The sequence below is a fragment of the Amblyomma mixtum genome, chromosome 6, assembly GCF_055824585.1.
Source record: "Amblyomma mixtum isolate Tamu chromosome 6, ASM5582458v1, whole genome shotgun sequence".
NCBI classification, from domain to species: domain Eukaryota; kingdom Metazoa; phylum Arthropoda; class Arachnida; order Ixodida; family Ixodidae; genus Amblyomma; species Amblyomma mixtum.
Window position 1 is genome coordinate 159,800,162 of NC_143017.1, and position 27,166 is coordinate 159,827,327.

Consider the following 27,166-nt stretch of genomic DNA (forward strand, 5'->3'; position numbering starts at 1 on the left):
GATTAATGTAGACGTTTCAAAGTCGATATGCGCTGGTTTTAATTGCTTTACTCACGGCACTTGTGCCGTTCTTTTAACTAATGTGTTTTTGAGATAGCGCACTTGCAGTCAAACAATGGCGATGTGGAAATAGCCAGAAAAAAAGGAACACGCGGGAGTCGTCAAAGAGCTTCTCACTTTGAATTTTCGATCTGAGATGGCGCTCGCCGAGGCCGCAACCCGCGAACGTGAACAAGAAAATGGAGCTTTATTTGAAGATGCAGCCATATCGCTCGAGCGTTTTTCTCCTCCTCCCCCGCATACTTCTCGCGCCAGCCGACCTTGCCTATCTTGACCCTCCATCGAACTCCTCTCCCACTCGAGGGTCGTCAGGAAGAAACTCGGTCTCAAGGTCCAAGGACTCCACTCCGCTTCTTGCGCAGGCGCCACGCTTATTTCCTCGCGCTCTTTTTTCTTCTTTCTTCCCTTATACTTTGTTTTACTTCTTTTCCCTTGCGTCTAGGCCTTAACGTATATCTGCCTGCACGAGCACCAGAACCAGCGCGAGTGAGCAACAAACAAATACAACACAGACGGACTGGGAGACAAACTTGCGTGACCGTGACAGACAGCGGCGAAAAAAAAGAAAGAGGGGAGAAAAGCAGAAAAAAGAAAAGATACGAAAGAAAGCTCGCGTGTTCCTCTCCGCAACTGCCGTCGCAATCGCGCCTAAGAAAACTGAACGCGCGCTATCACCGACCCGGTTTCTCAAGTCGTACGACTTGCGGCCGAGTGTGGCTCGACGTCGCCGGCACCGGCGCCACGGGCGGATATAACAGGCGCTGGAGGGGGGGTCAGGGACTGCTGCTGCGCCAACACGCGCTTGTTGCGCCCAGCGACGGCTGAAGCATTGCTGCATAAACGCAGACGACGCCCGGCTGTCTTCGAGACGTCTCGCTGTGCACGCGCTCCTAGACGAGAAAACATCCACGTACGGAACCGCCCGGGGTGTTTGTGTGTGTGCGTGTTTGTTCAAGGCGTTTTCTGGCATGGGCAGTACGGAGTCGTGAGGCTTGGCAAGTATGCAGCAGCGCTACTCCCGGTAGTGGTTCGCGAGGGGTGGTTGCGTTGACCATGACGAGATGTGGAGGAGGAGCCGATCCAAGACGTTGCTCGTCGTCTTCTCAGCGGTTAGCGCGTAAGTGGACGAGCGCTCGTGACTTGCTGTCTCTCCGGGTTCCCGCGTCGTTGCCCCTGTTGTGTTGTTTGCGCGGATGGTTGGTTTCTTCCGTCCATAGCGCTGTCGAGCCTATCGATGCTTCGTTCTGAAATCTCTGCGTTTTCTGCGAATTATATCCGTTAATTACGAGGAGCAACAACGGAATACGTAATGCTGCAGAAACTCTGGAAGAACTGTGTGTTCAAGCAAGCGCGCTCATTTTGCATACCGACTTCACATTCTTCCCTGTGAATCTTCATTTACCTGGCTGTTATGTCAGTGGGAGCTTTTGTAGTTCAGTGGTTCGAACGCCAAGTCGGGTAGACAGTAGCAAGTCGAACTCAAAGCCGTACATAAATCAAACGTGGACTTTTGTTAGCGGGACAACAGTAGCATTCCTGTTAGGGAATAAAAGGCATATGACGCCATCCAATAAGCTTCTGCGCTTGTAATTTGTTGTGGGGCATCTGCATCACACGCTGCTTATTCTGTTAGCGCTCAACGAAAAAAAAAAGATAGTAATGTGGTAGGAAAGACTACGAAGGCTTGTTTTCGGGAAAGGGGGGGGGGGGGGGGGGCTTGTTTATTTCTTTGCGCAATAGAAATGTCGTTTAGGAGGTCCGTGTAACATGCAGACGTACTAACCGCAGACTAAAACTTCCAAACGCAAAAAAAAAAAAAAAAGTGAGACTCATGGGTGACGCATGACAGTGCATTGCTGATATCGCTAAAATGTTACGCGATACAGTTACCGCAAGGAGCCCTTAGAAACAGTTGTAGATGCGCCTACGCACTACGACACGTGCTGCTTTGTTCGCGTCTGAAGCAGACAGAGACACATCTGTCTGTGCCTTCCACTCACGTCTCTCTGATAACGACAGACGTAAGGGCATTAGAGTAAGCTCGAGGCTGCCAGACCTCGACGCATGCTAGCTACACACCTGCACAAACCTCGAGCCTCCCACAAGCGCGCAACAAGATTAACATGAAAAATGCCGTGGAACATGGCGTCTTGGAAACTATGGGTAGATATCCACAATAGTTTTCGAAACACAGAAATTAAAAAAAAATAAAGTTTAATTGCTTGCAACTTAAGTTAGTATGCAGCGCCGTGCAACCTGCACAATGCACCTGCTTAGCTTTTCCTTGCTTTCGGTGTTCCGAAGACTTTTGTGAGCACCTGCATATGCGCGAACAAAATCTTCAGAATGAGTAAAAAGAACCCCCAAAAAGTCCCCTTATGAATCGGTCAGGGAAGAGAACAGATAAAACCATCGTCCGTCGAACAAAAGGCGCTAGTTGAGTACGGCGGTCGCTCTTTCTCTGCACAGTTATAGCCGAATTCGCAACCCTCTTGTGCAGCGCTCTTTCCATCCCCTACGTCTCGGTCGGTGTCAACCTTTACTCAAATAACGATGAATTCGATCGGTATCTCACGTGTCCGGTTTCACTGAAGAAGAAAAAAGAAAAAAAGTGCAAAATGCTCGCCTTGCTGGGCCCGTCTAGACCTCGTGACTGCCAAGAACTCGTTTAATATAGAAGTTGCAATACTTCGCTTCGAAACCCATCCATTCACCTTCCATTCGCATGCTGTCTCTCCCTTTCTTTCCCGTCCCCTTTCTCCGGGGCGTAGTACAGCAGGCCAGGGATCATGTTTCCGCCGGCCGGCATCTCCGCCTGTCCTCTCATAGAACTTTACTTTTTCTCTCTCCCAGCTATTCCGAGTGGGCACGGAGGCTGACAGACTTTGGCGCCACCAGTTAGTTGAGCTTTTGGACATGGGTGGCACTCTTCAACACTTATTTCTCTACTATGTTTGTGTTTTAAGCATAGAGTTTCTTACTATTACCTAGAGGGAAAGCTGACAACCCGTCTATGGGAGTTTGCATAGGGGACCCTTGTGACCACTTCAGCCACCATGGGCGCTCAAAGCATCATGGGGCGATGAGCTACCGACTGCAGAACTACAACTTCTGGCCAAAAAACAATCGAAAAATAAAGCTTTTCGATAACTACGAATGTCCTAGCATTCAATATCATGTCTTTAAATTGCAACAAACGAGCAGAAAAGCATTTAAGTGAAAAGTTTGCCCAAAATAAGAGATGGCTAGCTTTCCGATTGGTCAAGTACTAAACACTACAAAAACTAATATTTCGTAATTATTAATTTACTTTTTAAAAGTAAATATATTTTAAAAAAAATGTTGTGCTTAGATACTTTAAGAGGTTTTTTAATGGCATTTCGGAAAAGTGAAACCTTTTATTGGCGTCGTGTGTCGTCGCGTTTTCACTATTATGGCTTTTGCACACTGCGTTCGCGCGAAAGTCGTCTGCGCACACACGAACAGCGTTTTCGGAATGAAGCATCTTAGTAATTACACTCCGTTTTCGTGAAAAACTACGACTGTCTCGCAACAAGTAGCTCACCGCCCCACGATGCTTTGAGCGTCCATGGTGGCTGAAGTGCAGCGCCGCCAGCTTTCCCTCTAGGTAATAGTAAGAAACTCTATGGTTTTAAGAGCGATGAGCAGTTCCTCTGAACGCCGCAGGGGGCGCGACAATACGCTGACCTTGGGAGCAGGTGAATGCCATGGAGTTCTCGGCTATGACATGTCACAAAGCCGGACAAAGTCACGTACACGGCTATCATTCTGAAAGGAAACAGTCACGTGTTAACAAAGTGCAAGCATTCACCGACGCCAGTCGACACAAAGGCAGTAGAGAAGGTGCTGCCGTGATTATTGTTTCACCAGAGAAAACAAAACTGCGTATCTCGTCAAAGAGCATCATCTGCAAGCAAAGATGGAATGGAAGCGAGTTTATTGGCCCTCTGTCGGCTTAATTCTGTAGTCGCGCATGCCTTGTCAATGCTATATTCGCTCTGGTCTGGAGCTAACTTTTAGAGAGAGGGAACGTAGTCGTAATGACGTAAACGAACGGAAACTTGTCGACCACAGCGACAACGTGTGCGCCAGCGAACAAATTCTTGTAAAAGTCAGTTTGAGTTCCGCTACGATGACTTCGGGTCAATTTTTTTTTTTCCTTTTACTATTCGGCGTAAAAGTATGGCACTGGGCACTCTCCGTAGGTAATGAGATAACGAGAACTAGCCAAAGGGGCTTCCTTTGTCCGACAAGCAAAGCGATGGACGTCGCAATCTGTGAAAACCGCAAACCTCTACACCCCAGTGGAGTGCACTGCTAGCAAGCTGGGTTGAGTGCCCTCTTAAAAGAAGAGCAAATATGGCGCTTGACTGCGGCATTTCCCCAGCTCCTTTTGTCTTACAGGCGTCCTAGAGAAAGCGCGCGATATCTCGGTCTCCGCGTCGAGACGATTAGATCGCCGCTGAAATCACCAGAACTTCGAAAGCTTGCAGCACAGAGCAAGGCACCGTCTTGAAATCAGCAAAGATGAAGCTATCAGACCCGGAGAGAGACGGGCGGGGAAGAGAGATGGGTTGGAGGAGGGGGAGGGGGGGGGGACTTTAAGTTCAAGTGCGCACATGTACACTGCGTGCCAGGCGGAGCGCTTGTAACGCACGCTTGAAGTGACCGCTGCGTCAATACTTCTAGCTCACTGTAGCTGCGTGTACGCTTCGGAGGCGTGTCTAGGAGGCCTGTCCTGACCCTATTGTCTCACATTGTTCTCTCATTGTGTCTTATCTCTTTCGCGTGCGTCATTACGCGCTGGAATTCTCGCGGAACTGAGCGCGAATTGAAGGCGCAGTCAATCGCACCCCAGGCGTACGTTCCCGTATAATTGCGCTGTGACGGATTTAGAACTCTCCGCACCGTATAGGGCGGAACCTAGGCTTATCTGTAAGGCAAAAAAAAAAGAAAAACGGCTTTGGTACTGGTACCTATAGAGCATTAGAAGCATGAAAGAAGCGCGTCCGATAACTTTGCCGGAACAGATGAAATACTTGTTATAGAAAGTAATCGGTTTCGAGAGCTTCACGTATGGCTGATGATGAAAGGCTGTGCTAGAGTTTAAATCCTCGAAAACCACAGAAAAGAAAATTGGGTCTGACTACTTTTCATTTTTAGCATATTTACTGCGAACTCTCTTCACGACCTCTTCATACAGTATGCCTTCATACTGTGGTTAAAAATTAGGTGTTCGAGATGTAGAGTATCATATTACAGTATATATATATATATATATATATATATATATATATATATATATATATATATATATATATATATATATATATATATATATATATATATATGACAGATGCCAACAGCCACAGAAACCAAGGAGCACAGGGGACTTTTTTTTTTAATGTATTCATTTTAATTTGTGGTGTTGATCAATTTAGAAAATTACTGAATATGTTATCGCTTAATGCTAATTGATTAGAAAGGCAGAAGAAAAAACAACCACATGCCGCCGGTGGGATCCGAACCCACGACCTCCGAATTACGCGTCCGGTGCTCTACCTCTGAGCTACGGCGACGGCTGTCAAATCTTCTGCTTTCGGGGGTATTTATGTTTACAAGTAACCTAACCTTGAGAGTGTTCATCAGCGCCACCCACGTTCATAAGCGGTGGACGTGGAACGTCCTGAGTTACCGCAGGTGTGACGTAGAACGTGATCGAACGAAGCGGGTGGAAGCTGCGTGAGAACCCTCTTATATGCTTCCTATGGCGTCAAGGCTGCCAGAACCGAGGCCCTCGCTAAGCAATTAAGCAAACGAGGGAAGGGGAATGAGGGGCTCGTTATAAATATATATATATATATATATATATATATATATATATATATATATATATATATATATATATTATATATATATATATATATATATATATATATATATATATATATATATATATATATATATATACAGTACAGTATCATATTAGCGTGGAATCGGTGGAAAACGACAAAGCTGTATGTAACATTGGTTGACGTTGGTATTTGGTGCGAGAAACTGCTTCGCTTAGCAGCGGGTAGAAAAGACAACTGATATTTTCATCCTCTACAAGCAATTCCGACCGACTCAGAGAACGTTTGCGTTTGGCTGTTTGCTGTAGTAAAACAACAAAACATTCTGGCCGCTGCAAGAAGTTCGCATTGCGCGAAGCCAAGAAATTCGATCTTTCGCATTTCTGATTTCATTACAGTCGACCGTAACTTTAAACGGGGCGTATAGCAACCCGCTGCGGCCAATGGAGGTCGTCCTTTCACGTCGTTATATATACACCTAACTAAGCTGAATGGCTGTCTGGAGGCCGCTGTTGTCTGATTTCTATCTGTCAACAATAAATCTCCGGCACGGAGAAGGTCGACCTCTGTGTTCTGAATTTATTCCCACTCTCACGAAACTTTGCCGCGACCGTAAACGGACTCACGCAGATGGGTATCACTCACTCACTGTCTGCCGTGGTTTCTGTGGAACCGATGCTATCTTTCTCAGGGTCATTATGAATTACAACGACACATCCCCTTTAAAATTCCTTAGGGCAGCGCCCTTTGGGTATCGCGTCTCATGTTTTATCACTGTCACCCTGAAGTGTAGCGCCAGGTATACGAGGTGGTTGAAAAGATAAACTTTAAAATGAATCGCCTGTTTCATGGCCGATTATTTATTCAACAAAAACTCCGCTATATCGTCCCATTGCGCGGCGTTTAGCAATCAACTTCGCCATCGAAAGACCTTTTCTTTCATTGTTATTACTTTATCTCCCAACAGCGTCGAAAACCATGAACGATTCGCTTATAACACAGAAGGAAACACGACAATGTTTCGGGGGAAAAAAAAAAAGGGGGGGGGGGGGGGGGTGAGCTTTGTTAACGTTGAGGAACTCGTGTCGCAAAAAAAAAAAAAAAGAAAACGTGTTTGGTAGTGTCGGGACAGGGTCCTCACGTTACAGCCACATGACCTCGCGCGGTAATTTCAAACAACCCACAAGGCTCACGCGAAATGTGACGACACGCGTGGAATGAAAGTGATTAAAACATAGCACGTAATGAGAAGTAAAGGTCGCCGCATATCTCAAATGAATAAACTTTATAAAGCAGGTCATTTCGCTTAAAGAAAAACGCTTTAGGCGGGATTCGAACCCGCGACCCTTCGGTAGCGAACCAGACGCGCTGCAGGCTATGCCACGCAAGGCACGCTTGTGCAGCTGGGGAACAAGCAGGAATTTCTATGTGTGTCGCGTGGTCTGTCACGTAAAGTGGTGCCTTACGACTGTATGCTGATTAGTATGTGCGTAATTAGATAGGACCACATACCGCTATCACGTCCTATTTTTATATCATGAAGAGGAGCCAGACCGCTTAAGACACCATCGATGTGGTGCGTTATTTCTCTTCCCAACACGAACAACGCCAGTATACGTCTACTGGATATGATACCGAGCTTCGCCGGGCAAGCAATCCGAAAGCACGAACTAGCGCGGTGAGGTTCGAGCTCGCGTTCAACCACCTCAGGAAGTCAAATGAACCACTTTGTCCAATTACCAAGGTGTTTCTTCGGAACCGGAATCTTATTTCGCTTCTGTAAGTTATTCAGTTGTTCACCTGAATATCGGAACGAATGTGAGCGTGTTGAAGTTGTTTATAGTGCATCCACAGCTACAGTGGCATCATCGCGCCGAACGAGTCCCCGTAGAAACGGCTCTCTGCACGATTCTGCTGCATTATCGGCATTCATAATCCTACTGCGGACAGGTCTTGTCCCCATCTGAGTAAAAAGAAAAAATAATGCGTACTAGGGTGGTGTCCCATTTGCAAGCAATAATCAGAGCATGATAAGGTGTCACAGGTTGCCCCATTATATTTCGAGGCTACAGTTAACGGCCCTGGTATTTTGCTGCGAGTTTGTTGTGTGTTTTTACTTTAACTGCGAACAGTAACCATGGGCGGATCTCTACATAGAACATGGCACCCGCTGGTCAAGCACTAAATCCCATTGTTTTCTTTTTTTTCTCTTGGGGGTGGGGGGGGGGGGGGGGTGTGAGAGAGGGAGAAGTGGGCGAAAGAGGACGCAAAGCCCTAATGACACTTCGCACCCACGGTGTTTATCGCCGCCGCACCGATAACGAGAAAATGCTCGCGGGTGCTCGGCGCAAAAATCGGTGTCGCCGCTGCTTATCGCGCTATCTGCAGCCAAATAGGAGAGCAGAAACAATCGATAATTGTTCTGACCGCACCTTCCGCTCCGTACAGCCGAGAGACTGTGGGGACATCAGCCGTCGGAGAAGCACAACTCAGAGAAGAAGTGCGATTACTGCCTATCGCCTCGCGCGTCAGACAACGTTAAAGCACGGCTGAGATTCTTTGGAAAACCCGTGTCTCTCGGCCGAACAGTGAACGGCGCTGTGGACTGTGGAAGGCGCTCCACCGTGCAGCTGGCACAGGCGGCCTCCGGGGCACACCGGAGGTGTTCAGTGTGTCTCGAAGCACACCGTTGGATCCCGATTGCCGATTGCTACAACCGCGGCGATTGACAGGCGCTCCACAGCACGGGAACCTGCCGCAATTTAGGATACGTCACTGATCTGAATTGGACTGCGTCGCCTGTTCACTCATCAACCGAGACGACATCAGACGTTCAGGGAGTCCGCAGAGGGACATCTAAGAGATTCGACCCAAGAGTTCGGTTGTCCTCCGCTACTTTGCAGTGTGCTTCCTAGAACGCTACAGGAACCTCCTGTTCGGCATCTGACTTACGTTTGTGCGTGGGTGTCTGCGGGACAAAACGATGGCTGCGTGACGGAGTTCCCTCAGAAGCGACGTCCAAGATGCAGATGGGATCGAGTCGTACGCGCAAGATCAGCGCGGGGTCGATTCCGTGCGTGGTGTGTCGACACGCGAGCTTTGACGTGGTGCCTGTGGGTCCCAGGTACTCTGGCTACGTGGGTAGGCGACCCTCCAAAGCCGGATTTATGCAGTCCCGGCTGCAGCACAACGCGAACGGCTTGCTGCGTCTGGCCGGCTCCAGAAAACGGCGAGGTAAGGCGTCCTGGAGCTATGCCGCGCTTTTAATCACAGTGATAGTTTCCTGGTTATCACTAATACGCTGCGCCCTGTCGCCAGTTCGGGGTGACGCGGGCGCGTGGCATGGGCAACCGCGTGGTCGATACGAAAGGTCTGGGCAAACAGGCTAGAAGATAATGCTGTTTGGTTATCCCCCGTATCTCCGTTCTGTCTCATTTTGTCTCCAAATTTTCATTGTACTTAGCGGAGAAGCGGCGTCTGTCTGGCTGCTTAAAAAAGACTGGCCAGGAGAATGAGCAGCCGCTTTTTTCTACGCAAGTGTATTCGGCTTAGAACCGCAGAAAAGTGGAATCTCTACTTCCAGCTGGCTGAAATCTGAAATAGCGAGCTTGATCAGCAATGCCACGACTGGTTGTTCTTACCACGTTGTCATCGCAAAACACGGGAAGTCATATAACGATCGGCCTTTGCGTTGGCTTATACTCCGACAAATCGAACGTGCAGGAATGCATGCCTGGACGAGGCGCACGCCGTTTTACGGCCGTCGTGGTCTGTCGGGACATTTCCGTTACAGCTGCCAACTGCCAGAGCCATTGTGTCGCCCATAGGACACTACAAACAGGAAGAAAGACGGGAAAGGAGGAAGGGAGGTATGGAGAGATGGGATGTGGGCTCTGTTAAAGCGCGTGTCTGGCACGGCTTCTGAGTGACGTCAGGCTTGTTTACCGTCTCCAAGCCCCGTCCCTCTGCTGCCGTTGTATCTGTGCCGTTCCGTGATGTCACTGCCTACGAGATGCTTCTGTATTGTTTTATTGCTGGTGAGGAAAGGAAATGCGCAGTAATTGTCGCACCCGGGCCTGGACGCCGCGCCGTGAGAAAATTGATTTTGAAGATATGAAAAGCACAGTAACTATCTCTTCTTCTCAGTGGACACTTAAAACGCGCGATTAGGTAAAGGAGGGAGATAGGAATTAAATAAAAAAGAAAAAGTTGCTATAGTGGAGGACTCCGGTATCATTGCGACCAACTGGCGATCTTTAACGTGCACTGACATCGCACAGCATGCGGACGCCTTTTGTGTTTCGTCTCTATCGAAACGTAGCTAACGGATGAATAAGGGAGTTGAAGAATGGGGAAAAGAGAGGTTCAGTGGAGGAGGGATCCGACCTGAAGTTATTTGACGCGCACACGAGATACATCTGTCATTTAGCGAAGCGCATTTGTATGGCCGCTCCCTGGACAGCCCCAGTAAACAGGAAGAATTCGTACAAAAGCGAAATCGCGAGGTCGGACGAAGCATGTATTGCGCTTCTGGCGAATGATCGGCGGAGATATTTGCAAACCTTCGCATACCTACGATCGGGGAACGCCAGCTGAAAGCTTTCTCGGTGTGTGAAGGTCACTTATTGCAAGCGCGCTCAGCGTACGAGGAGGAATTTCTGCCCGTATTTTCATCTATCACTTCAAGAAATAAAGTTCAGGTTCTGAAGAGAATTGCATGAAGCTTACCACAACGATTTATTTTCCGGCCTCGATCTTTTCTTCTCTGATGTTCAACTTTTTTGATGTTGCCGCTTGTACACAGGTGCCTCTGCTTCGTATTCAAACTGCGTAGATTTGTACACGGTTGCAACCGTCCTCGAGTGTCGTCGTTCTCTTTAGCATGCGTTACGGTTGTCGTCGGTAGGTACCGCACGAGCAGGAACATGAATTGGCTAGATAAACGTGTTCTGCTTTTAAATTTCCTAAACCGTATTGTACGGAAAGGAATTTATGCATTTGTTTTATCGCGCTGACTGCATATCCTGAGCTCTTGCATCAGCTGTAGCTTCTCCTGAACGTGAGCAATTCATACAGAAAAGGACAAATGCGCGCCTCGACAGCGAGAGTTGTATGCGATTTCTTTCTCTTATTCGGTGGACTTTCATTTCAGCGATTTCTTTTTTTTTTTTCTTAATCCCAGGGGCGTCGCAGTGGTTGATTTTTTACTTGTCTTCAACTTTTTTACATGCGCAATTTTTACCTGTGTGCTTGTTGTAATCAATTTTGTAAATACTTAACTCCTCCCCGATGTACTGCCGGAAAGGGTCCCTAGGATATATAAATAAATAAAATAAATATCGGCTGAGTTGTGTAATGCGTCAGCCTACCGAGTTGTACGACCCTGTGTCATCACCCAAATGAAATCCCCCAAAGGTCATCGCCCAAAAGAACGTATGCCCAGCTGTGGTGCCAGGAAACGAGGAAGAAGATTTTAAAACGCAATTCTTTTGTGTGCGAACGTTTCTTTCCGTTCGGTATGCAGCAGCTGCAAACCGTCCATGGCGCCACAGATGCGATGGCGATTTTCAGTTGCCAAGGCGCTAAAATGCATGGCAGTAGCTGATACATAACTGGTACAAAAGCTACAATATTAAGACGATACAACACGGAGACTTTATAGCAGCCTTGGTAGACAACAACGCTGATCCGAACGGGTGACTCCGAGGATAGTGCTGCTGTTATCATCATGAAGGTTAACATAGTGTCGGTTATGTGGCCTGGTTTTTCCAAAACATTTTGAAAGGTGAAGAACAATGCGGCCTTGAACTGCACAAACCGTCATAAGTAATTGCAGGACCACAACGTAAGCTATCCGGAATTTATCTCCCCAAAAATAAATTCTCTCTATGGCGCTAGGGCATAAATTCATGACACGAAGTACAACTGCAAACATCGTAAGCCACCCACTAACAGAACGACAAACTATGAACCACAGCACCGTGGTTTGAACGCAGCGCGCCACGATCGGTTCCGTCCTTACTTTCGCTGTCAATTCATAATATAAAACAAAGTGCAGACACTTATCTCTATCATCAGAAAGCGAGATCTACGAAACAAAAATGTCACTATATTCTCTTTAATTGTCCCGGGAGAGTGAACTGGGCCTTCAATTCAAATCTAAACGTCTGCACATGAGCGTTTTTTTTTTTTTTTCACGTTTCCATCGAAATGCAGCGGCTTATATGGACAGATTCCATCTTCCGAGCGAAAGCATCAAAGCAGAGAGAGTATTGCCGTATAAAATGGTGCGGGTACAGTCCACAGTATCACCAGGACGAAGGACCATGTAGTGAGCACGTCGCTCATATAGAGACACACACAAGGGAGATGACCGTGTGCAGCTTCTGCGAATGGTTGATGCACTTAGCACACACACACACACACCGGTTCGGTGTGTCTCTCTCTGCAGGCGCTTGTCTTTGTCGGCATGTGAATACCTGTACACGGATCACGAGGGTGTTGGCACTGTCAACAATGACAGGCGCACAAGGACGTGGCACAACGCCGGGCCTTGTGTGCGTTGTGGCTCTTGGCAGCGCGCAGCAAATCTTCATGCACACTCGCCATGGCGAATGTGGGCGCTGTATACGTAAGCCTTGCGAAAGCTTCGCTGAAGGGAACGGAGTGTTTTGGGGAAAGAGAAAAAAGAGAGACGGACGACCCATTGTCTCAGCCGGGGTCAAAGTAGCGGGAGATGAGCTTTGTAAGCGAGCGACAGCGATATTTTGCGAACTTTATCACTCTTGAAAGTTTAAAGTTCACTTGCTGCCAGTATGCTCCACCCTTTTGCTTACTCTTGAGCAGACAACAGTAAGCAGTCCACGGGCTCGTTAGTACATGCATATGAAAGAAGTGATTGATACCAAGGAAAGCATCTGTGATTGTTGACTTTTTTTATAATAGTGGTGTTGATTAGAATAAGAAATTACTTGCTTAATCACTGTATATAGAAGATAATTTTGCAGAAAGAGTCGCATGTCTCCGGTGGGATCCAGATCTTTATTGCACGGCATGTAACATGCAGTGCTGTACGACCTGAGCTGCGACGGTTGATGTCTCGAGCTCCACTTCCGAACTTCCACTTTGTGTTGCGTGCCAGTCTAAACGGAGAGTATCCACCAGCGCCACCTCCGACCGTAGCGGTGGGCGCGGAAAGTCTAGTTGTGCCGCTAATTCCACGTAAAACGTGATCAAACAACGTAGTACGACAACTGTTCAAGAACGCTCTTATGTTATCTGTATTTGGCATCAAGACTGCACAGAACCAAGACCTTTACGCACTCTTTATTTTTTTTGTAGCTATGCATCTTGATGAGACTACAAGAGCCACCGTTCTAGCGAGGTTTTTACCCAAACCTCATTTCCACATCGATACGTTTACAGTCGGAGCGCAGTCAGGTGGTCTGGCGTTTTATCTGATAGGAGCTTCATTCTCTTCGCCTGCAGAAAGATCACGTGGACCAACGCTAACGTTTAAGTGCTGCTCCTTCTGCCTTGAATTCGCCTTCTTTTCCGCATGGCTGCCTTTTCTCCGATGAAACCTGCCTGGCCTTGCGAGGTCTCGAGAGTCGCGCTGTTTGGCGGACGCAGCACCGACGGACACTGGACGGCCGCAAACAAGGCTGCACAATAAGGAGCTCTTAATTGAAACCGTTGGTAGCCGCGCAGCGTGGCAGTGGTTCGTGTTTATGCAGCTTCTGGCAGGGCGGAATGTGCCATTGTCCCGCTCAGCTCTTCGCAAACCGTGCACGGGAAAGAGACTTCACTGCTGCGGAATCCTTGCTGGAATTTTTTCTGAGGAAAACTTTTCAGGCGGCGATGGTGGGATGCTTGAGACATGCGTGGTGTACATGAAGAGAGGCAGTTTGAAAGGTTTCGCGCTCTCTAGAAGAGCGACCATGGAGCTCGGTATAAAATGCGGTATGCGCTGCAAACGCCGACATCTTTGCTTGACAAAACACTGCTGTGAACAGAACAACTGGCGCGAAAGCCGACGGTCCTTCCGTTCTGCGCTACACTAGTGCTTTTGTCTAGCAAAGATCTGCCTCAGAACACGATACGAGAAGTTCTGTATATATTTACATTAATACGAGAAGTGTACAGAAATATTTTCTTATGGTGCGCAACCTTTTTATTAAGTGACGAAAGTGAAAGATCTTTAACTCAAATGAATGCTCAATGTCACAGGAAGACATTACTTTTTGACGTATAGTTCCCCTCAGCGTTTTATTTCCACCGCTGGAGGGGGCTATACCGAAAATAGATGTACTCTTGGGAAAGGGAACACCTAAAACTTATATCCGAATGCAATATCTTGAAATCTATCTTGTAACAAAAAGTTGCAGCGTAGCAGGCGAAACATAATGAATTTTCTCGTAGAATATCTTCGTTGGCTCCTCTTCTGAGCCGTGAACACAGAATCCGACATGGTGTTACTGGAGTCGCAGAAATAGGAAGTCTTCTGGTCCAAGCCACATGTGCAACTTAGCGTGATGTCAATGCGTAAACATTCTCGTTTCCTCAGGATGTTTACCAAGCGTTTCTACATGCATGCAGCAATAAGATTTAATAACAGATGGCCTTCCTCCACAGTCGACTTTAATTACACACTGCAGAGCCTTTTTCAAGCATAATGAGCACCGCATCATTGTCTTCTCCTTCTCGTACGTTGTTTTATTCCGTTGGCGAATGTTGGTCGTTACTTCTTCCCAAAAGCACTTAAGATGTCGGCGGTTTGCTCAGGGCTTAGCACCGTCAATATAAGGGGGGAAGCTATCTCAGTGGCTCAGCATATGTCCGATAAGAAATTCTGCGCACGTCAACGCTAGCCGGCTCCGGAAAAACTGGAACAATTACTCCGGACTCGCAGTTTTTTGGCGGGTTTTTGAGAGCGCCGGTGGCTTAACGAAGGCTCTTTTTTCTTTTCCCCGCGAGGGTTGTTTGTACACAGGAGGCGTGTAGAGCATTCATCCAACGGAGGCAGCTCGAAAAACACATCGCGGCACCGCACACACACATACGCAAGCATATAGCAGTTTATCAGCGCCCTCTGACGCACATTTCCCCCTCCGCGAGCACTGCCTTCCTCTGTGTGTTTTGTCTTTCCGCTTTTTGCTGTGTTTCTAGTGCGTATATCGTATGCGGGTAGCTGACTCTTCACTGTACACCTGCTCAGGACAGAAGCGGCATACAAGAAAATAAAAGGCGAGACAATTTATGCGCAACGTCGGCGAAAACAGTCGCGCTACGCTTCGATATCAACGTAATTCTCTCTCTCTCTCCCTCACTGTTCCTCTTCCATCACGCGCTTGCCCGGTGTGGCTAGATAGCGAGGGCAAGCTCAACAAAACGGCCGCAGGAGCGGCAGCGGAGGTGTGCGCGGTTATACTGTTCTTACGAGGCCGCCAGTACATCTTCTCGCCTTATACCTCATTCGGCTGGCTGTGTGAGGAGTCAAGACAAAAAAAAAAATGACGAACATACTGAGACCAGGAGAAAACTTGGCCTTCTTCGCTCCTCTCGGCGGTTTCAAGCAAAGTTTATTTTTGTCTGTTTTTAGGTATGCTTTTACTCAGGGTGCGGACGGCCCTGCCCACCGACCAGAATCGTGCACCAACTCCAATCTCCGGCGATGATAACAACACCGCTGAGGTGACGGTGGGGGGTCGCGCTGTGCATACGATAAGCAATAGCCAGCGAGCAACTCGTACCCCTCCCCCCCCCCCCCCCCCCTTTTCCGGCTCTGGTGGCAGCGAAATGCATTGTGTAGAGAGACAGAAAACAAAAGGTCGGGACAAAGGAACGTGACGTTTATTCGTTATGGACCTGCTGTTATCGTTCTTCTGTAGTAGGAAGGACTTCACTTTGCAGCGTCAGATGAAATCTTACAGCCTTAGGTGCTTTTTCTTCGAGGCTCGATCAGCTGTGTCTGGATTTTAGCTGGCACAGCGGGTGCCTTCGAAATATCGTGTCGAAATGTTTGACCCCGAAAATTCATCGTGTGGTTGGGGCATGTACAGCTCCAACATGCGCGTAATGTCGTCCTTAGTCCCTTGCCAGTCGAAAAAAAAAACGAAAGAATTTCAAGGACTTTTACTGAGTGCTGGTTTTTGTCTGAAACATTGCAATGAAACATCCCTCCCTCTGTATGTACGGTGTACCGTAATTTTGTACAAAAAGTTACAGTAGCCCGTTCACGGAGGTAACTGTTACCCTCTCGCTTCGTACAGACCGGGATATAATTGTCAAAACTACAACACCCGATCATCACTCAGACAAAACATTGATGTGCTGGATTAATGTATTAATACAGTGATGATTAAATTAGAGCTTCCGAGTACCACACTTCCAACCGCTCTACCTGACTGTTCAGGGCGACTTTGAGGTGTTTCATTTCTTGCGCATGTACTTACATAACAGCCATTCAATATACACATGTTTTGAGAGTGTCTCTACACAAGACTAGTAATATCAGACTCCTTACACCACCTTCCCCAAATCATGCGCCCCATATGCCCCTTGAAAGAAGTGGCTTGCCCCACCAATCCAACAAAGAGCCTTCAACAGCTCTTTGTGCGTTCCAAACCCAGAACGTTCATAAGGTGCAGGCTGGGCGCTTCCGCGCAGCTCGGACCTGTGGCAGCAAAAGTTGCTCACAGAGAGAGCTGACCAGGTCGCCGAGATCCAAGAGATCAAGGTCACCAAGCGACAGTAGCCCGCCTGCGCCAGAAGAAAGCCTTCCTTTTCAAAGACTCTATAAATAAAGTTTATCCTCTCTCTCGGTATATACTATGCTTATGTGGCTTTAACGAAGTGGTTTGATAACATTAGAAAAGTGCTGTGCGTAGCTGGTAGAGAATGGCCCCGTACCTGACTTATTGAAATCATTCGCGCTGAAATGACGGCGTCCGCCACAGCGGTAGTCAAAACAGCTACACTGCGAGGTGAAAACATGTATACCACATCTCATTTCGATACACTAGTATACATACTCAGACACCGCACGCGGCCTTGCACCGCGCGACAGAAACGCACTGCGTTAGAGTAGTCTAAACAAGAGCGGTGCGCCTGCCTCCGTCGGAAGCAGTGTGGAAGTTTTTTTTCTCGAGCCTCCTCATCAGCCCAGTGGTGACACGCATCATTTTGGTGGTGTGACGTGGCATTAGCACACAATGACGCCGATGCTCCGCCCCAGTGGTTCCGGGGAGAAGAGCGCCCCCGCTGAATAATCCAGGCGATGCGTGAACAAAGCCTCGTCGTCGTCTGCCGCCGCATGTTCGCTCGCCGCAGTGTATCGGTCGCGAACGCCGGCAACACCAAACCTTTCCTTTTTCCCATCGGCGAGTGAGCGCGCGGGTTTTGTGACAAGTGTTTTTCCACTGAGTTGCGCGTGCCAGGCATTTTCCGAACTGTACTCCGGCGCGTTCGCTGTTTGTTTCTTTGTTCGTCTGTGCGACGTACCGTGACACCGCGTCTGTCGGGGCGCTCTCTCATTATTTTTTTTTTCTCTCGTAAAACTCCGGCCGGCATTTCCTTCTGTACGTGCGCGCATGGCGACTGGGACGAGTACGTTGTGGAGCATGGAGGCTGAATCGGGGCCACAAAAGCCAGGTATGTGCCAATGCGCGAGATGTGAGCTGCCCCTCCAAGGTCCACTCTCTTCTTCTCCCGCCTCCAGCCTTGCTTTTTCCCTCTGGGTTTTCTCAGCTTTGGAGACGCGGATGTGTTTCCTCTGGCGGTACAAGCTGCATGGTTGGTTGCTTGGTGTTTAAGCGGGGTTTAGCGCCTCGTATAACTGGACGTGGGTTATGAAAAACGCCGTCGTAGTAGAAGGCTTCAGATTAATTTCGATCACTTGAGGGTTCTTTAGTGTGCACTGACAGCGCACAGCACACGGGTGTTTCTTTTCTTTTTCTGCCTCCGTCGAAACGGTACGACCGGGATTCGTTCTCTCGATCCCATACTCAACAGTACAAAGTCCAAGCCACTGCTCCACAGTGGCAGGCTGGTGAGGCGAGCTATCAGCGGCGTGTGTCTTTGTTCATTCCTAGTGATTCCCCACAACGTCGAAGGTATGACCTCTCGCGAAGGCATTTGTAGTGGATTGTAGTATCAAATACACATTGACCTACAGAGGGGCGTCAGCGCTCTTCTTTCTTCAGCACGTGATGAATTCTGTGCGGAGGAGGTAGTTCTGCTCTGTAGGGTGAAGATGGGAGGAGACTGCGGAAGAAAGCACGGCTTCTGCAGCGCGCTTCCGCGCTCAGCTTAATGCGTCACAGGTTGCCACAGATTGCTTACTTAACGTTTGTCCTTCGTTCTCCATTTAATTATACTCGAAGTCATAAAAAACGGCTTTGTTAGACTCCGTGTGTCTACATGGCATCCTGTCAAACAAACCGTGTCTACCCCCATCATATCGCTCCAGTTCAAACTAATTTATCAGCAGATTGAAGGGCGCAGATATCTTTTTCACGAGGCCAGAAACAAAGCTCGGATTGCGAACGCGGAAGCTTTGTCCGGGTGCTCCGTTATATCGTGCACCGACAGTTGTAAGTTAGCGGCTGGAACAATAGCTGTGCAGCGGTAAGCAGATCGTCCGTTAATCGCTTTTTTATCTCTTACTATTCTATCTGTCATCCTTCTCCACTTTCACGCAAGTAAACCACTCTCTATTTGTACAGCTTCTGTAGCTTTTTTTCCAATGGTACTCTAAAAGCCCGTTGACAAACCGGTCATACTTTTGTCCGCCTTTGCGACTGCGTCTCAGTGAAGGCGGGAGTTCTCTTCAGAATTTTTTTTTTTCTGCTCAAGTAATATGTACGAAGGCTTCAAGACGCCGAATTCGTGAGGGTTATAACGCAAAACACAACATTGTTTTATTTTCTCCTTTTTTATAGGCAAGTACAAAATTTTGGAACAATTTGTAACATCATAATTTGTCAAATGAGTACTCGAGAGATCGTGGGATTACATATCTTTTTTCTTTCAAGACTCATTTGACGATATAAACGCAGCAGAAATCGATATTTTTACGAATGACTAAATCTTCATGTATGCCTGAGTATGTGGAATGGCTTGTTTGCTTACGGTTTTGATAAATACTGTTACCGCGTTCTTTAGCGAACATGATGAAAAACACCTCAGCGGCGATATAAAAGGGTGGTAAATTTCTGCGAAACAAAGAAACCTTTGCTAACTGTAGCACTCTGCAGAAAAAGCTGCGCATTTTCAGTGTACACAACTGTGGGTATAGCGCTTGAAAGGGTTAAACGCGTTCTGCGTAAACAAACGAAATTTCTCTCTGCCTTCTTTCCGTCCGCCTTTTGCAACTCGACTGCGCTGCTACGTAACTCTCAACGAGTGCAGCTATCTTTAAGGAGGCCCACTTCGGACGCCGCATAATTCATTCGCAGAGAAAAGCTCTAACCTTTGACGGCGGCGGCGGCGAGCCGAACTTTGGCCTCGCCAGCCTGCTATCTTGTGTCCGCTATCTCCACCTCCGACCTGACTGCTCAATTATAGTCGCCTTCAAGGAAGCAAAACCGGACAGGCGGCGTGCGGTGCGTCTGTGCGTGCGTGCGGATGCGACCACTTGGGCAATAGAGCCTCCTCCTCCTCCCTAATGCAAGGGAAGATCCAGAAGACAGGCCGGAACCTTATGTAGCCAAGGTGTACGGCGACTACTTTCCGAGGCATCGCTAAATGCATGCAAGCATGGTCGCACGCGACCTGGTTATAAGGTGTACTGAACGAATGTTTCTCTGTCATTGTTTCGATGAAAAAAAAACGATTGGTTTACGGAGAGCGGAACTCCTTTGTATCAGGCGGAGCCCCGAGGATGCACGACTCCGTGTTTATAGTTAGCGTTCGGGGGATGGTGGCTGTTCGTGACTGCGCCAACCTCGATCAGACTATATCTACAACCTCTCCTCCTGACTGGTTCAAGACTCACTCATGACTTTGACCGTGTCGGTGGCGTCTTGTAGCTGTTGTTGCTCCGAGAGCCCTTCGGTTCTCTCCCTTTCAGTGTCTTAGACGCGGCACTGGAAGAGCAAATGAGACGACTTTTCCATGTATATATACCCGGCCAAAAGTAAAAAGCTCGCATTTTTACTCGTACGTGTTTAACAAAGCGTATAAGGTGGTCAGCTATACGACGTTACTATACGTAAGGAATTCTTGTTGTGCACGATCTTTTAGTTGGTCCTCGTTCGAAGCTATATAACATGTATATGTCTGATCACGTCCACGGGTTCAGTGTTGCTTCAAAGTATTTTCACTGTGCAAAACATGATAGCTGCCCTCCCTCCGTAGCCAACAGCGCTGTCAGGTTCTAGACATACGCGCGCTGGAGGCAGGATCGCGGTCGACGTCAGCCCGTGCGCGGCTGGCCGGCACGCGTCAGCTCGGAGCAGAGCCGTGCGTGTGGAAGCATAGCTCCACGTAACAGCTCTCAGATTCTTCCTTCTCTTTTTACTTTTGTTTTTCCACCGGAACAGCGCGGTTGGTCTTTGCTGCTCCGTTTCCAGCCGTTGCTCTGGCCTGCCTGCATTGCGCAAGTCGCGTACGAAACTGCCTGTTACACACACACGCACGCTAGCGCTGGCCCTGCGCGTCAGCGTTGCGTCGCGTCGCGAGGTCGCTTATCAAAACGACGGCTCCTTGACGTCGGCGTTGCGCTGCCACATTCGTCGTTCCCTCTGCTTGCCGTGTGTTCGTTCCCCGGGCCAACGGCACTACATACGATGCGGCCGACGACTGGCGTCGGTTATCGAAGCTGCGCGTCCCGGGTGACGACGAATATCGCGGACGCGTTTTAAAAGGTGTTGCCACCCTGCCACGTCCTATAGTGTTATGTATACGACACAGCCTTTCGCCAAGATAGATGAGTGCGTGGCTGCCGTTATCGCGAGTCTGCCCGCGGCGGCGTAAAGAGCGAGGCGCCTGATTTCCTCCGCTGCCACTCTCTGCGAAACGTGGCCCCGTTGAGAAGACGCGCGAGTCGCTCTCGTGCGGTGGTTGCGATGGCTCCGTTCTCTTCACTGGGATAGCCGTACGTATGTGTGCTGCACGTATTCGCGTCAGCTATATGCACTGCCCCTCTGGCCGTGTTCGCTTTCTTGCGTTATGTAGAATTAACCCAACTGGTGTTCATGTGGAGTTTCGATGCTACCCAATTCGCACGCGCTGTACGGGCCCTACTGAACTATACCGCTGGGCTCGGTTGTTATTATCGGATTAGCTGTTTGGAAAGTCTGATAGCGACTCAATATACACACCGATGCTTCATTCCAGAGACTTCCCCTGTATTTGCCTAATGATTCTTCGTTTGTTTATTTTGTTGGTGAATCTCTGGCGTGCTCGTCACCTTCTATGTTACATACGTATAAGCGGATAGCTATACTTACCTTTTCGTTACTCGTGACCACATTTGACCCGCAAAAGCTGTTTTCGTCCTGTGCTCTGTCGCACCTTGAAATTTTCGCTTTACCTATTTAAGTATGTAGGAGGACGTGTATGAGTGTGTGCCGACAGTGTTTTCTTGGGAGCCGTTAGCTATATGCCTATAGAAAGTTACTCAGAAAAAGCTATAATTTATAGACAAGCTCGTAAAATCTAAGATTCTTTCTTGGAAGCTGATTACTGAATACAAAGATAAATGACGAAAAATGAAAAGCATAACGTGTATTACGCGACGTCTCGGCTGGAGGACTAGCCTTTTTCAAGTGTAACACAACATTAGGAAGAGGCAGCTTTTAAGCAAGCTTTTAAGCGTACGAGAGGTACAGCATTGGCGGGAACCACCAGGAATATATTTTGAAAGTAAAAAATATTGAGGGACTTGTCTTCATTACCTCTTTTTTATTTATATAATTTTTTCTTGTCCCTCCTTTCATTGCACTTGGAAAAGGATGGTCATCCATGTGAAACACCCTGTAATAAACGCTGTTATGTTTTTTGTTTATATATCTTTTGTATGGATGCCGAGCTTTCAAAGGGACACGAACCGGTACCCGATTAAGCAAAACGAAAGGAATGACAATGGTGTCGACAACTCAGCGATTTCTTTTTTGTTTGTTTGTTTGTTTAGCGTGGAGGGCGAGCGTCCTAGCCGAAGAAACCGGCGCGAACTCGCCGAGACTCACTCGTCCCGCTATCTGCCCCATTGTCTCCTCCACTGTCGCGGGCAGTTATTCAGGACGCGTCGAGCGACTTGTTTTTTTCCTGGGCATTTTCCCAGCCGCCGCATTCTCTGGCGGTCGGTTGCTGACAGCTTAGGCGTAAACGCATGTATTCATGAGGGTTTAACGCTTGCGATGGAAGACGGCTGGTTAACGCGTACAGTTTTTCATGGAATCGCCCTCGCCTTTCCCACTCGTTTATATTCATTGCGATGAAAAACCGACCGTGGAAACTGTTAGTGGAAAACTGCTAAGTGCAGTTCTTCACGTTTGTAAAAGTCCAGGAAGATCCAGAGATGGCATGTGCAGTTGGATCCTGCCACTTCTATGTGCGGGTTTTTGTCAACAAAAACCTTTTAAGTCTGTGTCACATTGCTTCATAGCAGTTCGCTTATAAGTTCAAGTGAAAAGTATTGTGCGCGAAGAACAACATCTGGCTGCGCTGTTTAAGCTAATTTGTTTTTGTTCTATGTTTTTAGTACCGCACCGGTACCACGGTTGTCCCGAATAGTTCTCCGTGAAGCCGTGAGGATCAGGATAGTAATTGGGAGACACCGTGTTTTGCCACGCGGTTTTAATGCGAAACTAAGGCTTTTGGGCCTGTTTCCGGCGCACGTTACACGTTGTCTACGTTGCTTAAAACGATTCTTCGCTGAACCACTAGAGTAGTATCACCTAATCCTCTTGAAGATGTGCATTTACAATTTACTACCTCTCCATAAGTACGCATGCGAACGCAAGGTGTCTTAAGGGTGTTTCGCAGCTGATAAGGCCGTACAAAAGTAATGAAGCCTGCCGAGCAAAGCCTTGCCCTCTGAAGGAACCGGGGTAATTTACCTCATGCGAAATTCAACAGGCAGGCTTTTCCACAAATCTCACCTTATTCCAGCAAGATGGACGATCACGACCTTCGATCAATCACAATGCGAGAATTATTTTTTTTTGTCTTCCCAAGTGTGCTCGATATTTCCTTTCCATGCCCACGGAACTCGTCCTGTAGCCCTCACAATTCTTCTGGAAAGAGCACCACCATACATGTTTTGTCAGCTGTGATATGCAGGGAAGCCCACTCGCGGAATTTCTCATAAGGTGCATCGAGGAGCAAGATTGATCTGATTGATCTACCACAGGAAACTGTGCTACTTGTAACACTGCATTCAGTCATTCTATGAGTATGACACCGTGTAAGCCCACTGCGAAATGTCACTCGAAAAAATATAAGACGGCTTGGCAGCTAGCCCCCGGTTGTTTTTGCTGCAATGGAGCTTTAGCGAGAAGCCCTTCTTAGAACGCCTCGTGTAAAACTCAGCTCGTGTTCGGTGGCTATTGTTGTGTCACACAGCGTGGGATTTTACCCGTTCCAGCAAAGACCATTCAGTGCTTTTTCAGAAAATGCACACCTTGCATCGTTGCCAAGCAGCACGCCAGGGTTCGCGGAACAGTTTTGTAAAGACCACAAGCTGTACAGCAGGGCCTGAAGAGCTGACGTCTTAATTACCTCTTCGTGTTTTCGTGCATGGCAAACTTTTGGCAACAGAAGTGCTGCATTCGCTTATTTTTTCTAAGCCATAAGCCAACAGCAGGCGCGGCAAGCCGCAGCTCAGCTAGCTTGGCAGGTGAGAGCAGTGACCTTCGTTAATAAGGCGCAATGACTAAAGGAACGCGATAAGCCGTTTCGTGCGCGATAGCGTAATAGCGTATACGGCTTCGCCTCCGGCGCACCGAAGGAATCTCTTCTTCTGAAGAGTTCCCACTCCTCTTATCCAAGCAACCACTCGTATAGGTTGCGCCATATCCTCGCAATGTGAGGACTCCGCGCGGCAGCCGCTTTCGCGTGTTGGCCAACGAAGTACAAACGACGCGGCATGTTCGAAGCGTCGCCGTGTCAGGCGCGTATAGTACGTTCGCTCGTGTGAAGTGTACACATATCTCCACGTATAAAAGGTGCGGTTGGGTTAACGATGCGGACGCGCCTCCTCTCCAGTGCCCCTCACCTATTTTGGCTCGCGCCAAGTAATTCCCGCAGCGCCGACGCCGCCGACGCTGGGACTTCCCGGGATCGTTCCCGTCACCGCTTGTCACCTGGCTAACTTCGCACACTCGCTCGCACGCGTTTCGATGGGGGAAAGCGAGTCGGAGTGAAAGAGAGGGAAAGCGTAAAAGGAACAGAGAGCTGCGAGGAGAGAGTCGCCCACCTTCCTCGTGTTCCGGCGCGTTTTACTACTTACAGACCCGCCGCGACCATCGACGATCCAGTCTATTCGAGGACGCTTGAAAGAGTGTGCGCTGCGGCGCTGGTGGTCACCGCGCCGGATCTGCTTGGCCGCCTTGTGATTGTTTCGTGCGCGCGCTGGACATTGCAGATAGACACCGACGGCTCGCGCCTCACATCTCGCGGGGACTCGTTTTTAGTGGCCAGTGTGCACTGTTTCGTGAATGTGAACCGCGTAAACGCAGCGGCGTGGAGCCGAAAAGCACGGACAAGATGCGTAGAATTCACTTCGTCATATACGTCCGGCATGGCTTGCGGAAGCGTAAGTTTGTTTGTTTTTCCGAGCACAGTCGTCGGTCGTATTTGCGGAACTCTTTATCTTTGTCCAGAACTCCTTCGAGACTGAACTTGAGCACTAGCCGACAAAAAATGCGAAAAAGAGACGAAGGTCTCCTGCCGCCGTTTTTTGTAGGCTGATGAACAAGTTCAACAAAGTACCAACTGACCCAGCATTCTGTTATTGCGGAGCCTCACTTGGACGCAGAATGCGCTTGTTTTATCGCCAGAGGGATCGAGAATGGGCTCTCGTTAAGCGGGTAATTTCTTTGCAGCTGAGACTGCTGCAGCTTCTCCTGTTTTTTTTTTTTAACGAGCTCGTTCGATTGTCGCATTCGTATACAAGCATTCATTTACGTGTCTTCTGAATACGCGTCTTTGGTGTTGTGCTCTTCAGTTTAGCCCAGCCATTGTTTTTCGATAACCTTCCCCGCATTGAACGTGTCGTAAATCTGTGCACACGGCTCTGTTCTAAAATTCGCCGACTGTGGCGCAGTGCCTATGGCAGGAAGGCGTGGGGCGCACGCCGCAGGTGCTGTGTGCCTATTTAGAAGTTCGCGTACTGAGCTTGCAAGCCGCCAGCTGCGGTCCAAAGTGCGCTTGTCGGTATACTGGCGGTGGGTCTGGGAAAAGACAGCGTATGCACATTTGTGGAGCGGATTTCCACGGTATGCGCGTCAGGATCGAGAAGTACATGGTGGTGAGTCAAGCATCCCCAAAGTTCTGGGACCAGCGCCTAAACCTGAAGCATTGCCATGCGGCACGACTCATGCATACTCTCAGATGTCGACGCGCAAACGCGAATCAAGGCTTCTGTGTTTTCTTCGTCCTTTTTTCATCCGGGATTATTCATGGCTTCGTTCCCATCCGAGGCTAAGGGATAAAACGATAACTTTTGCTTATGAATTGTTCGACCGCGACAGCCTACCCCGCGCCTAGAAGGACTTTTGTTTTGCCGAAGGCACTCGCCATTTCATGCTCTGGCCAGTTCGTCGCATGCGAGCTGAAACTGCGCACTTCGAAGCTCCGGGAGGAGCCGCTCAAAGAACCTCCGTCTGCTCATCTTTCGGCCTTAACGAGGGACGAGCGAGCGACGCGTTCTGTATTATTTTCCGTTTTTTTTTATTCTTATATGTTGTGACCTTAGTGACCTCGCATACGATTCCGCGTATTCGAATGGTGCGTGCCAAGTGAGAGGCCTCGTGTAGGTGCCGCTCATACCAGGCACGAAGATCTGATATGTGTGTGTAAAGCACGCAATAACTCAGGATATAGATGCCAAAAGGCGATTCGGAAGGCAGTGTTTGCCGGAGGTCGAGGCCGGAATAAAGAGGTGACAGCTGACGCTATCGGCGCCTGCCACAAGCGGGCAAGCAATCTCGGAGCTCATAAAGAAGACCGAGTTGTAAATGGCTGGTAAACATATCGAGCACGCAGCCGCCTTTTATCGATTAATGAAGTGAAGACGCGCGTCTCTGTGCACCCGGCGTTACTGTTGAAGAAGCGCGCGGTTTCAAAGCGGTAAGTCTGACGTTTTCGCGCGCTTCCCTTTTCTGCAGCGGACATCTTGAGCGTGATGGAGAACTACCGCCAGTCGACGCTCAACCGGCTGACGGCCTGGTGTCTCTGGATGGGTCACCTGATCCTGCATCCGACCAGTGCCTGGAGGTCGAGCACGTTGTGGCACAAAGTCCAGCTGTTCTTCTGCTACATTCTCAGCTGTACGTATGCTCAGCACACTTTGTCTGTAATAACGAGGCAGCGCGTTCAGAACCGCGTAGACGCCAGGTCTCTCAAGCGCATCAGTTAACACTCTTGGAATATTTATTTGGACTGATGCACAGTCCACAGAGAAAACAGTGGAATAGTGACTGCACGCTCGGGTTAAACAAAAGGCAGTTGGGCACCTTATTGCACGTGTAGCATTGCCTTGTATATTTTTTGTCTGCTTAACAAGGTTACACGAAACTCTCGCCAAGCCGGACCAAAAGTGTGGATGTAACATTGGAAAGGCTTGGTCTAGGAGTCAACAATGGCTTGCTTCACATTCATCATTACTTCGCGATTAGCCGAGCCTGTTTCAATCAGTCGACAGTTACTCCGCGTGTATAGCAAGCGCACTGTTGCTTATTCGAGACACGCCGCTTACTTATCGCAGGCATATCGGTGGGCTACCATGAAAAGAAGACGCTGCTCGACTGGGTCAGAAGCCGAGTGAAGAATTACCCCGTCCCGGACAACTTCTCCTCGGGCTGGAAGGACGGCATCCTGCTATGCGCGCTCCTTGACTCCATGTACCCGGGATCGTGTCCTCGGTACGACCTGCTCAACGCAGATAACTGCATCAGCAACGCGCAGCTGGCCTTCTTTCTCCTCGAGAAACACACGCCTATACGGCCGGTGAGTTGCCGTCCCGACGGTGTGGCCTTCCGTGTGCATGCATATACTCTCTGCCTACT

The 27,166-nt window shown here is 48.7% G+C and overlaps 1 protein-coding gene across 8 annotated transcripts in view; it reads left to right on the top strand.

Annotated features, from left to right (window-relative positions):
• The window catches only part of LOC149340976 (uncharacterized), a 94,279-nt gene that overhangs the window by 59,394 nt on the left and 7,719 nt on the right, over positions 1-27,166 (top strand). For 2 of the 8 annotated variants that reach the window (XM_089549920.1, XM_089549914.1), the window contains exons 2-3: positions 26,267-26,428; positions 26,866-27,107. In XM_089549920.1, coding sequence (XP_089406046.1) covers positions 26,284-26,428; positions 26,866-27,107 — 387 coding nt within the window. In that variant the 5' untranslated portion in view covers positions 26,267-26,283. Of the gene's footprint in view, positions 1-858; positions 1,178-8,244; positions 9,168-17,136; positions 17,586-20,628; positions 21,035-21,096; positions 24,694-26,266; positions 26,429-26,865; positions 27,108-27,166 lie in introns of those variants that run through there. The other 6 variants (XM_089549915.1, XM_089549913.1, XM_089549916.1 and 3 more) reach the window with 6 other exon arrangements.